This window comes from Dicentrarchus labrax, unplaced genomic scaffold (assembly GCF_905237075.1).
Source record: "Dicentrarchus labrax unplaced genomic scaffold, dlabrax2021, whole genome shotgun sequence".
NCBI lineage: Eukaryota > Metazoa > Chordata > Actinopteri > Moronidae > Dicentrarchus > Dicentrarchus labrax.
Genome location: NW_026136703.1, coordinates 20,652,091 through 20,664,077, shown reverse-complemented (window position 1 = coordinate 20,664,077; position 11,987 = coordinate 20,652,091). Strand labels below are relative to the sequence as shown.

Genomic DNA, 11,987 nt, shown 5'->3' with positions numbered 1-11,987 from the left:
AGATGTTTTATAGGAGACAAGACTCAGACCAAAAACCTCAGGCTTGTGGGTCTCACCTGGGTAAAATTTTGTCTGGGAAGCGGTGAGTCTGGAACTGAGCAGCCAAGCCGGGCTTCTTCAGCTGCTCAAACAGCCCGATGAGATTGTGGGAGTACAGCTGGAAGGTTTTCCCTACAGCAGAACAGAGTATATTTAATCATAAGCTTTATGAGATAAAACAGTGCATAGTGTAGTAGTAATCAAAGCCAAAATAGTCATCTTAAACATGACAGACAAGAACTGAGTAAACTTTCTTCACACTATAAATATTTTAAACATAACTGTGATCTTCTTGAACAAATTCTGAAGCAGCCCTTACATGTAGAAAGGTTAGATGTGAATAGGGGTAAAAACAGAAGTGTGATGATGATTTGAAGCATGATTACCTTCTGATGAAGCCAGTTAGTAGAATATCAAATCAAGCCAGGCGAGAGCAGGATGGACAGTGTCCAAGGGAAGAGGAGAAGAGAAAGAGGTTAAGTATACCAAGGGGCAAACTGCTGAAGGTAAAACCGAAAGTAGACCTTGCACTTTGTAATCCCATCCTCAACAGCTAAACCGAGAAAAGGCAATCGGCAATGAGGTCAGCCAAACAAAGACAGTTTGGTTTCAAATGATAGATGTTTTGAGTTTTCTGACAACAAATAGCATGTCTGTTTAAATGTAGCAAACAAACTACACTTGCTTTTACAGCTACTATACATTGTGACCTACAGAGATCAACATATATTCTCTAGCAGAAGAACAGGCTGTAAAGCCAGATGTGTGAGTCACTGTGCTACAAGGACACGGCTCTCTCATGGCAAACAAAAGAAACAGTTATTTTAGGGGTGCAGATATGGAGTGACTGTCTTGCCCTCAGGGGCAGCCAGATAACACGGGACAAAGAAGCAGTAGGTTATGACAGTGGCCAGTGAAGCAGGAGGCTGTGATAAGTCCATTACTTACCAGATAAAGACATCAGGTTGTTGTTGATAACGTACAGCCATGTACACTTCCTCGGGAACAGCTAGGGAATTAAACAAAGATGGGACATTCACCATAAAGTTGGACATTAGTTCTCAAAGGAGGGAGTGAGAAGTAGAGGAGAAACATCAATTGACCGTTTGTTCCCCTCCTGTGAACAGCAACTGTCCAGTCATTGCTTAGCAATTTTATGTAGTTACAGTCGAGGTGCTTTGTATAGGGCTGCAGTACTCTGTTTCTGAAGAGTTTGGAAGGTTTTTTTTCAAGCCTTTTCAAAACCAAATGCACAAAATGGTGTCATTAAATATGTAAATAATGGATTAAACAGTGAGTTTGTCTGCTCTACTATAAGCCGCAATCATTAGATAGCTTACTACCTACAGTAGTAATCGGGTGTTCCAGGGCCAAGGAGCATAACAACACTATTTTGAGGTGTTAGAGATCATGTTTTTAAAACATTTACTGTTTTGTATTTTCCTGTCAGATCCTGCTGTTAAAATCTGCCAATGACAGTTCAGGCGGCAAGATCATAAAATCAAGAACACACAATAATTAAAAATGAATACAAATGTATTGAGTGGTAAATTTGCCTTATCACTTTAAACTGTGTTGTGCCAGAATGTTTCACAGGTAGTAGAAGTAACTATGGGGGGACAGGGCTTATATATACACACACATATATACACAGTTTAACAGTAGCTAATTTTTATTACAAATACTAGTTCTAATAATTGTTTTTAGATTGATTTTAACTGCTGTTACCTGCTCCATTGTGGCTTCATGCAGCTCATTAAGATTCAGCGTATAGATGCCATCCTCCGTCCCAAAGATTAGGTACTGATCTAGAAGACAAGAAATATAAAAAATTAAGCACTGGCCTTCATAAAAACACGTTTATTCTGTGTGTTTGTGTACCACACGTGTTGCATGAAGCTATACCTTTGGTGTCAGGATGAATCCATGATGTGGCACAGTTGATCTTCAGGGGACAGCCATCAAACACTTTAGAGAAACAGGCTCCCATCTGAAATGAAAATCAACATGGCTCAGAATAGGCAGTATCTGGCTCAGTGTAGCACTAAAATGTCAGCCAGGGTTTAATGAGCTGGAGCTGAGCTGAGCAGAGGCAACCACAAAGCAGAAAGCTCTGTGGACCCCAAATATCTACTGAATGCACAGCAGCAGCCGGGCAGAAAAAGAGTTTAATAACAGTGCCCATGAAACCAGGTCAGCAGGGAAGAGTGAAGACTGTGAGGTGCAATGCAGATGATTCACTCACCAGTACTTTAGGAGTGGGAGGCAGACCGTTGATAGCTGGTTTCTAAGGACGAGCAGAGGAAACAAAAAACCATAAAATAATGTCAATGCAGAACACACAGACATAGCAGTAACAATTCAATTGAATTTAGCCGCTTAATTTAGCTCCTGCCTTAACAAAGAGCTGAACAAAAGACAATATGGACTGTATTCTATTGTGTTCTGTCAAAGTCAATTAAATGTTCAACATGAGCAGATGCCAAATTTCCCTCTTTAACGGTTAGTGTTTGGATCTGACAAGGGAAAAACATCATATTTGAGGTTTCAGTGCAAAGTCAGCCAGCTAGTTGGAGACACTCCACATATAAAATAGAGGCTCTTAGACCACAGATTTTCCTCCTAAAACCCGCTGTAACTAAAGATGAGAAGTGTGGATGATTGAAATACATATTGCGACGCAACATGTGGTGGAATATCTTCAGACTCACAGGGAATTCCTTTTTCTCCTTCCGGTGCTGTCGGTTGGGTGGTGGCTTGGGACTGCCTCCATTCACACTGTCATCTGAATCATTATCTGTCATGAGAGAGCAGGTAGATGAAGAAAACATTTGAGGCATAACTATTAATCACTAATCAATAATTACTGTCAGCCACGCAGAATCTAAATGCAAAGATCAGACACATTTACATCAGACTCCCTTACCTTTACATTCAGACTTACTGAGAGCTTGTAAAAGTAAAATAAGAGCTCAATTAGAGACCCACTTGATTAAAGAGGAAAGACACCAATGAAAGGTGTATGAACAGTATATATTGTAAATTCATACAGAACAAATTAGCAAAGAAACACTGAGACTCACCAGGATCAGAGGCGTGAGACAAAAGGCCAGGGCTGCTGACACTGGCAGAGAGGAAATCTGGAGATGAGTGCTCCCCCTTGTTGCCCTGCTCAGGTGTGCTCTGTCTGCGAACTGCCTGGCTTGGTCCGTTCTCAGAGTTAGGGAACCTCCGAACCGTCAGAGACCTCTCATCATTAAGGCCAAGCTCCTCTGACGAGCTGTTTAATCGTGGCTGAGAGGAGACGGGGTGGTGAAGGGAAAGAGTGAAAGCAGTTTGTTGTTAATTGCTGTACATCATTGCAAAAATCCATACAGTAAAAAAAAAAAAAAATACATCTTGATTTTGGGTCTCACCTTTGGGGGCAGAGGAGGAGGAACCCCTGGCTTGAGGGTTGACCTGAAATGGAGTAATTATTTTTTAGAAACTAGAGCAATAAATGTTTTGTGTCTATGATGTAATCTTAATGTATTGACATCACTCACAGCTCCACCTCTTCAAAGGCATCTTCAAGGTGGGCAATGTGTCCCCTGCAGGAAACAGACACACTAATCAATGTGGAAAAAAGACTGGAAGACTCATCAGAGCTCAGGAGGGGTGTTAATGGTCCAAATGTTTATGTAAAATCCCTCCTTAGAGATAAAGAGTATGACTAAGAGCGGGGGTGTTTTCATTCTGTTACTGATCCCTAGTGAGCATCATGGGATGGAAACCACAAGGAAATACATTTCTAGAGCTGCATCAAAGGTATTCAAGCAAACATCTTTCTTTTATTAATAAATCTAGGTTCGAAGCCTAGGGCTGACACTTTTACTAAGTTCTTAGAAGGGTGCCAAAAGTATTTAGACACCTATCAGTACACAGGTTTTAAAACAGCAACAGACATTATTGTACAGCCCGAGCAGGTATAAAGCTGTCTGTTTCTACGTCACACTGCTCTACCTGCCCGCGGCTCATGTATGAAGCAGTATGCACAGATTGAATCTACAGCTATGATCACACCACACATGTTGAATGGAGGGGTGTCAAGGGAGAGTTGATTTGTGGACATGGTGGGTGCTAAATCTCACTGCGAAAAGGGCGGGGACCAAGCGAGGGGTGGAGTGGATGGCGTAGGGTAGTACAGCACACAAGGTTAGTGTTACCGTTGGAACAATTCGTCCTCAACGCTTTTGAGAAGGCTCCTTGGAGGGACAAGACGAGAGCGAGGCCGACAGCCAAAAGAGGACAGAGAGAGGTGGAGGGAGAAAAACAGTCAAAAGCACATGGACAAGTGAGAAGGAGCCAAAGCAACATTTTAAACTGCAGATGGGGATTAGTGAGTTCATGCACAGACACAGGTTAGCTCCAGTGAATAAGCAGGTTAATGTGAGAGACAGTGAGGAGCACCTATAAGAAAATCTATTTACCCTCTGTCAACAATGGCTATCAGATTACAGATCACACTGACTGCTTTGTGCTGTCTTTTCCTTGTTGTCTTGCTTTCTATAACTAACCTTGTTACTCAACACAACCCCTAATATTGTACATCATTTTGTGTTTTTAATATCAACAAACTCCAAAGAAGTATAATACAGCAATAAAACATTAATCATGCGTTTATTTCCTTTCTCTGGATGAATTTCAAAAGATGCATCCATCTAATAAATAAGCCACGTTAAGAGAGAGAGTGAAAGAGAGAGAGTGGGGGTAAATAGGAGCAGTTCCTGTGACAACAGTTTCCATGGATTACCTGGTTGTTATTCCTCCCTCTGCAAATGGACTCCAGGGGGAAGGGAAGTCATTATCTTTACTCACATCCTGTGGAAAGCCGCACATGCACAAAAATAGAAATTCTAAAAAGCTGCATTTTTAAATTTGCAGATATACTTTTTTCCTTTTCAATGTGTACTTACAATTATTTGATTGCAAACAGAAACTGAAAGTAGTACTGAGACATTATTACTGATTAAACTTTATATTATTTTCACCATTTCAGAATGAGCCTCAGTTTCCTTCCGGAGGGGTGGTTCAAACTGGAGCTTGTCAACTGCAAATGAAAAAACTGTCGTCAGTTTCTTTTAATCGTCTTGCACGCGCCTTTAGCACTAGAGGGCATCAGTGCACTTCAAGACACATAAAGCCTTGGGGGTAGTTGTGCATTAGTAGAAGGAGCTTTGGGAAACATTCTTTGAGCCCATTCTTAATAAAAAAAAAAAAATCACGTGTTAGAAAGAACCAGAAGCAGATCAACTCCATTACAATGTACCTGCCAAAACACCACAGAGGTCCGCTGTAGATTTATTATGCTACTGTGTGCATGTTTGGTCCAGAGCCTAAAGACGAGTTGTCAGCAAAGACAAACACAGATTACACTTGACACTAACCAGATCTGTTCACTTTGGGGAAATATTGGTGCAAGAGCAAAACATCGCAAATAAATCATGGAAAAGATTCCTCTTAGTTTAGGTTTGAGGTCACATTCTTTTAAACAGTTGGTCCCATGGAGGAGACTGGTTTAGTGTCCAGTATAAACATGGTGTGCTCCGGCTGTAATTACGAAGGCGAAAGAAATCAACCAACCTGCCAATAAATACTCCCACATAATCAGCTTCTCATTAACAAAGAAACTTTGTACTCAAGAATTTAGACCACAAAGTGTTTTTCTGCCTGAGGTATGTTGATAATGTGGAGGTGCTGCAGCATTTAAAACACAGATAACAGGGAAGAGGTGAGTCACTAATAGACTTATGAAACCGACACACAGCAAAACATTGGAGAAAGTCAAGTTGAGGGATCAGGTGAGACGTACGAGTCAAACTTAACTTCCTTGTAAGGATCTGATTAGTCACTGACAATGTCATTTTATTTCAGTAAATCAAACAGGAACCAAGATGTCACAATGTCCAAATTATTCAACCAAAGAAACAGTAAGTTACCACCACATGCAGACAAACTCACCTTATTAGTGCCACTTATATCTCAAACACAATGTGCTGTTATGTGCTACATTATCCTATTCCTCAGGAAGTCTTAGGAGTGAGCTAGGGAACAAACACACACTGTCTCACTACACTGTCACTAACCTGCGTCCCCCCTGTGTCCCTCAGTGAAGCTGGGACTTGAGCATGGCCCTCCTTGGTCTGTCCCATTGTTTGCTTCATGTAGGAGGGAAAGTTAAATGTAATTGTGAGAAATATAGATAAAAACTTAACAGGAAGTGCATCTGGTACAAACAATTACAGTACGAACAAGAACAGAACACAATGAAGCTACAAATGAATATGACAAACATCCAACAAAGACACATATCTCAGCCCTGGACTGTTACTACATCAACCCAAAATGATGAAATGAGTCACACTTATGACATGATAGGGAACAACAAAGCACTCAACTTCATCTGCAACAACTGACGACGACAGACACACAACAACTTCCCTGAAGGGTTGCAAAATATTAAATATACATAATCTATTTAACTGGAGCCTCTGCCAAATTCAGTACCAACAAATGCTGACTAAAGACCAAATTCCTTTAGAAACCTTCATGACCCCTTCAGACAAGCTATTTCACATTATTCATCGAGGGAAAAAAATGAGGGACTTGCTACTTAACAGTAACACACGACACAGAAGCATCATGGGCTCTACTACATCCACTTTCTCTTCCATGAATCCCCAGGCTATTTTTACAGACACTACCACATGCTGTGGTTTGGAAACGTGCCAGCCAGTGCTTCAGGATTAGTGGGATGACCCTGAGACAAACCGCCGGACCTCTATCAAGCTAAATAGTCTGGCTGACTGACATGCTGACCAATGACAAGATAGATTCATGACAGGGGGGATGGCCATAGTCTTGGTGATAGGTTGGGGTTTTTGTTCACTTACAGTCTATCTCTGAGCGTGTCCTCTCAGCTCTGGCTTGTTTGTTGGTGGAGCGGATGGTGTGTCTGACTGCAGAGAGGGGCTGAAACAAAGAGTGAAAGAGACAGAGATTTTAGGTTATGGAAATAGGCTTTGACACTGCGAGCAGCACTTGACGAGACAAGTGGTTAAAGTGTTCTCAAATGATATAACACCAACACTTCATTGCCTTGATGCATTTGAGACAATTATGACATGTGTCTTTTGAAACAAATTCAGAAATGTGTATGTCAAGTTAAAGCAGCACTGAGATCTACTTTCAGTACTGCGTATTTGTATCATCACATTATTATGCATCCCAGAGGCTGTTTGTTTGCAACAAGCTCCATTGCTTGCACTCAATAGCCTTCAGGGTTTTTTCATTCATCATGGCCAAGACAGTGCTACTGCTGTCAGGGGGAGAAAGGCACAATGGTCTTTTAAAAAGGCACTGGTACCACCTCTTTGGCTGCCACATAGATGTGATGTTGATTCCAGTTGGAATAATAATGTCGATGGAGAGAATCAAGAGAAGGGGGATGGGAGGTTTAAGGGGAACATGAAAACACACTCTCGCTAGTTCACCTTTCAACTTTTATTGCCAAGTGGCTGAAAAAAGATGCTGTGCTAATATTTACATTCACTGCTGACAGAGTCCGTCAGTGTTTGCATGAAGGTCTGTTCTACTAGTTTTGGTAGAATTTCATTTTGTTGTTTTTTTTTATAATTTTCCATCAACCAGACAGTCAAAAACATCAACAAATGGAACACATTTATGAGGATATACATTATGAGTATTTTCTATTTGATCACTTCTTTGAAGGGTGTGTAGACTTTCCTTTTTAATTTTCTGAATTACCCAGAGTCTTGGTGCTATTGTTACAAGTGTATGTGACAGAATCAGGCATTACCTCGAGGTCATCATCATCCACCTCACTGTAATGCTGGTGGTTGTCTGGGTTGTTCATCTTATCTAGGAGGTCAACAGCGAGCCTCCTTGTCAAACCCGTCTGGGCCACATAGACATGCTTCAAGAAACAAGACAGGATTGCAAATTATAAACTGGTGTATATTTTGAGAATAATACATCTGACATCTCTAATCTCACATACAAGGTCCATACAACCTGGAACATTAAAATCCCTGCAGAAATGGAAATCAAAGCCCTAGTTTCACTATAATAGAGTAATTAAACCATCTGCATTAATCATCAGATTCCTGGACCACTAGGATGGGACACCTTTCCTCAGAGACATGCACTGTGTTAATGATGATAGAAACTCTATTAAGAAGCAGAAGAAATGTCTGCTTCTTAAAAGATTCTTCTCCTTGGTGCATGCACACAGGCTGGTCTTAATTATGAAGTAATATTAAAGAATGGAATTGCTAATAACTTCTATTTAATAAATTTGCTGTAATTGGATTTAAATGACTGTAAGGCCAGAGTCTGACTCTAACTCAAACAGCCAAAACGTCAGCCAAAACACACAGAAGCTTATTGGGCCAATTAAGATCCTCTATAATCTGCATGTATAACAACATAAAAAATATAGTAAAGTGTAAAAGACAGAACACAGACATATCTTTTAAGACTTAGCATGCAAATGTTCCATTGTGAATAGGATCAGGCAACAAAACTGCAAACATTTTAACCTCCTCCCAAACAATGTCTACAGTACTGTAATGTCTGAGTGAGCAAATAAGATTTATTACCGATAGAAGTTTTTCTGCAGTTGGCCTCTTCTTTGGGTTCTTTGTCAGAGACACTTTCACAAAGTTATGGAAGGCAGTGGACCTGGTGTACAAGATGATTTTGTTTTTGCATTAAAACATTCGATCAGCACTATTATCCTCTAAAACCAAAGTATAAAGTATCATAACATAATCCCAGAATAGCATACTGAATATTGCGGGGCATTCACCATTTGTTTTTGTCTTTTAGCTTCGGAGGCTGGAAGCTGCTCTTTGACATCAAAAACAAAGCCCTAAGGAAAAACAAAAAAAAACATGGATTGAGAGTGGTTTAGACAGACTTAAAGAGGGAAATTTACTCAAGTAAAGTGACCATGAAATGAAAAGGGCCTGCAACTTCTTTGAATTAAACAGGATGACCATTCAAGTTCTTAAAACACATGTTGAAACATTAGAGGAACACAAAAGCAGAAAGTAGCTGAAGAATCATCAGAGGAAGCTCAGACTGATCATTTCTGAGAAAATAAAATACATACCTCATTGGGTGTAGGTCAAACATTGGCGGCTGCAGCTCAGCTAGTTCTATGGATGTGATGCCAACAGCCCAGATATCACACAACTGGTTGTAGCCACCATTCTTTTCAACTGCTGCTACTTCTGGAGCCATCCTACACAAATTCAGAACAAGAACTCAGTGATGACTGTAGTGAGAGGCCTTCTTGAAGTAAAAAAACAGTACTGATACTGGTAATGAGATCAGAAATGTAATTATTTTAGGTCAGGAAACAGGTGTGAAAGAAGCTCTGAACTGGGTCAAATAAATAAAACTGTGGTTCTTCAAAGACAATTAGGGCTCCTTGAAGTGGAAGTGCATTTAGAAGTTAGGGTCAGTGACAGAACAGCAGCCCTGGAGCCAGTAAGGATTTAGTGTCTCAAAAAGTCAAAAACGGTTCAGCTGCTGTGAAGTGATGCATCTATCAACCACTTGTACACCTTGTCATCACCACAAACTAGATTCTGTTAGATAAAATATGGTGATACAGACAGTCGACTAGAAAATGTTTGAGTATCTGACTCAAAGTATTCAAAGGACCCGTGCATAGCATTTAGTGGCATCTAGTAGTGATGTTGCAGATTACAACGATCTGAATACAGCTCAGCCTTCAAAGTCAAAGCAAAAAACACTCAAGAACTCAAGGAAAAGAAAATCAAACTATTCTTGAAACTATTCAACAAAGACTGCCGAAGGCAGAATGGCTCATTTGATGCGGGTGTCACACTCACCAATAAGGTGTTCCAATGAAGGACTTTCTTTTGGCAATGGTGGCTGTTATTTTGGCTGCAACTCCAAAGTCAGCTGTAACAAGGGTGACAGGGCTTTTCAGATTATGTAATCCACATACGACTGAAAGCTAGAGAAGTCCAAGTCCTTGAGAACTAAGATGCTATAGAGCAACTTACCTAACTTCACATCTCCGTTGTCTGTAAGAAGTATGTTGGCACCCTGTTAAAAAAAATTCATATTCATTTATTTTTTACTTTAAAATACATTCAAGAGACCATAGTTATATTTTAATATCATGTGACTAAGACTTAAACTACTGAGCTGATGTGAACTGGTTCATAACGAAGTGTCAATCATGTGTTTAACTGACAGTAACATGTGGTCTAGTTAAAGCATTAACTGTTAGTTTGTTACTGATCTGACTGCCAGTAAAGTTGCAGCATTATCACAGTTTTCTGACAGTTCCGACAGTGTTTCTGTTGGCTGTGACTGACAGTCTCTCTCGTACCATCCTGCGGTGAGAGCAGAGGAAACAGGAAGTGCTTGCTGCGTAGAACTGAGTAAAGATAATAGGTCTAGCCCTGACCTTCTCTGATAACACATGAGACTAAGGCTCCAGCCTGTGTGTATGCACCAGGCACGATCAACTTCAGCTCAACCTCAAAACCGCTGTAAGTAACACCATTGGTCACATGTTTTTCAGTGAGCACACCCACCGCTACGTTTTTCCTGACTTCATTTCATGGCTCTGCAGTGCTGATGCATGAGAATGATTCCCCCCAACCCCCCAACATGGTCACAATATCAATATATGCCTCTCCACTGTATTATTTTAGAAACACTATCACTGCTGTTAGTGATAGTGGTTTTTAAATTAGGTGCTTAGGTGTTTTTTAAACAGAGAGAGTTGAACAATGTATTTCTGGTGTGAACAACTAGGCTCCTGTGTGTACCCGGCGTTAACGTTTTAAAATTTGTTGCTTAAAGATTTTATTGTTAATCCGTTTGCTTTTGCATGAGGCAAAGTGTCTGTGTATGGCACATAAGAATGGGTCTGACCTGGATAAAATAAAGGCCAAAAGAGAACAAAAACAAAAGAGAAAAGATATGATACCTTGATGTCACGGTGCATCTTGCCCTTGATGTGCAGATATCCCAAACCCTGTAAAGGAAATTAATGCATTTTGTAATGAATTCAATTGAAAATGACAAACTCTGAGATATTCATTCCAAAATGAGTTAAAATGTGAAATTACCTGTAAGGTCTCTCTGCAGACATACGCTATCTGAAGCTCTGAGAGAGGTCCCGTCACTATAACAACACAATTTTATTCCATGTTTGCAAGGTAAGGATTAAGGCAGAAACAGCTTTGACATGACAACAGTATTTAAAATGAGTATTTAATGATTGTATCCTACCAGTTATGAAGAGAAAAGCTCACCATGATAAATGTCCTGCAGAGATCCTCCACCACAGTACTCCATACATATCCAAAGCTTCTCCCGACTGATGGAAGTCAGAGGAAGTTATTAAGTTAGGAAAACATAATTAAGCAGCACAAGAATTCTACAAAGCTGTCTTGTATAAGTTAAGTTGTACAAATCATCAACCCTTCCTGAAACAACTTTACCAACACATGTTAATAATCAGGGTTAAATACTTGGCGAAAAGGGTTAGTGTTTCTGTAGTTAGGTGAACTAGATGTCAACACGAGAGAGGGGAGCAGGAAAATGATGTCAACCCACTGAAAATAGCTAAAAATAAGACTGTGTGACTGTGATCAAACTGTGACACTTGGCCAGCAGAGGTGTTGATACAGTTCACTGCCCCAGAATCTCAATCACAACTGTGATACTTTTCACACATTTTAGCTGGACGTGGAAATGTTTCAGGTCAGGAAACGAGTCTGACAGGAAACTTGATCTTCCCCAAATAAAAATGTGGGAGTTCTAATACAATGAATTTAGTTTAATAATAATTAATACATGGTGTGTTGCTCATTAAGATTTTACAGTAACCATTT

The 11,987-nt window shown here is 40.2% G+C and overlaps 1 protein-coding gene across 8 annotated transcripts in view; it reads right to left on the bottom strand.

Moving 5' to 3' along the window:
* map4k5 (mitogen-activated protein kinase kinase kinase kinase 5) overlaps positions 1-11,987 on the bottom strand; it is a 31,887-nt gene that overhangs the window by 7,970 nt on the left and 11,930 nt on the right. The window contains exons 5-28 of one of the 8 annotated variants that reach the window (XM_051396015.1): positions 11,406-11,470; positions 11,220-11,275; positions 11,078-11,125; positions 10,140-10,182; positions 9,963-10,035; positions 9,215-9,346; positions 8,909-8,971; positions 8,700-8,781; positions 7,898-8,014; positions 6,972-7,050; positions 6,165-6,236; positions 5,070-5,128; positions 4,832-4,899; positions 4,245-4,283; positions 3,585-3,629; positions 3,456-3,498; positions 3,123-3,333; positions 2,966-2,989; positions 2,751-2,836; positions 2,285-2,326; positions 1,945-2,029; positions 1,768-1,847; positions 988-1,048; positions 57-171 (exon numbers count right to left, since the gene is read on the bottom strand). In XM_051396015.1, the coding sequence (XP_051251975.1) occupies positions 57-171; positions 988-1,048; positions 1,768-1,847; positions 1,945-2,029; positions 2,285-2,326; positions 2,751-2,836; positions 2,966-2,989; positions 3,123-3,333; positions 3,456-3,498; positions 3,585-3,629; positions 4,245-4,283; positions 4,832-4,899; positions 5,070-5,128; positions 6,165-6,236; positions 6,972-7,050; positions 7,898-8,014; positions 8,700-8,781; positions 8,909-8,971; positions 9,215-9,346; positions 9,963-10,035; positions 10,140-10,182; positions 11,078-11,125; positions 11,220-11,275; positions 11,406-11,470 (1,788 nt within the window). The remainder of the gene's footprint in view (positions 1-56; positions 172-987; positions 1,049-1,767; positions 1,848-1,944; positions 2,030-2,284; positions 2,327-2,750; positions 2,837-2,965; positions 2,990-3,122; positions 3,334-3,455; positions 3,499-3,584; positions 3,630-4,244; positions 4,284-4,831; positions 4,900-5,069; positions 5,129-6,164; positions 6,237-6,971; positions 7,051-7,897; positions 8,015-8,699; positions 8,782-8,908; positions 8,972-9,214; positions 9,347-9,962; positions 10,036-10,139; positions 10,183-11,077; positions 11,126-11,219; positions 11,276-11,405; positions 11,471-11,987) is intronic. The other 7 variants (XM_051396016.1, XM_051396018.1, XM_051396020.1 and 4 more) reach the window with 7 other exon arrangements.